The following is a 395-nucleotide window of genomic DNA, read 5'->3' as shown; positions in this document are numbered from 1 at the left end:
TATTTATTACTTTCCTGTGCCAGCCTTGGTGGATGTGATGTGGTACAGGCTATACTTCTAAGAAACCTTTTTCAAATAAATAAAATTAAATCTTGTTGAAAAAAAAATTGTTCCCCCGTGATAAGAAATTTTACAGAAAAATCAGTTCTATCAATTTTTTACATAACTATGGATGAAATGATTCAAAATCCTCTAATGTTCTTGATTTGCAATAATGAGCTAACAAAACCAAACCTCTGATTCTGCTCAACAGAACACCAGCTTGATCAACACCAAGAAGAAGCTGGAAACAGATATTTCCCAAATTCAGGGTGAAATGGAGGATACTATCCAGGAAGCCCGCAATGCTGAAGAGAAGGCCAAGAAGGCCAACACAGATGTGAGTGGGAGGCTTC

General features: G+C 37.0%; 1 protein-coding gene across 1 annotated transcript in view; it reads left to right on the top strand.

Moving 5' to 3' along the window:
• Window positions 1–253: 253 nt before the first annotated feature.
• Window positions 254–395, top strand: part of LOC104470433 (myosin-3-like) — a gene marked incomplete at its 5' end in the record, with an annotated part of 1,851 nt that continues 1,709 nt past the window's right edge. Inside the window, one exon of the mRNA XM_010085361.1 lies at window positions 254–379. Coding sequence (XP_010083663.1) covers window positions 254–379 — 126 coding nt within the window. The remainder of the gene's footprint in view (window positions 380–395) is intronic.

This window comes from Pterocles gutturalis, unplaced genomic scaffold (assembly GCF_000699245.1).
Source record: "Pterocles gutturalis isolate BGI_N339 unplaced genomic scaffold, ASM69924v1 scaffold705, whole genome shotgun sequence".
NCBI lineage: Eukaryota > Metazoa > Chordata > Aves > Pterocliformes > Pteroclidae > Pterocles > Pterocles gutturalis.
Note: the sequence above shows the minus strand (reverse complement) of the source record. Positions and strands in the feature narration are given on the sequence as shown.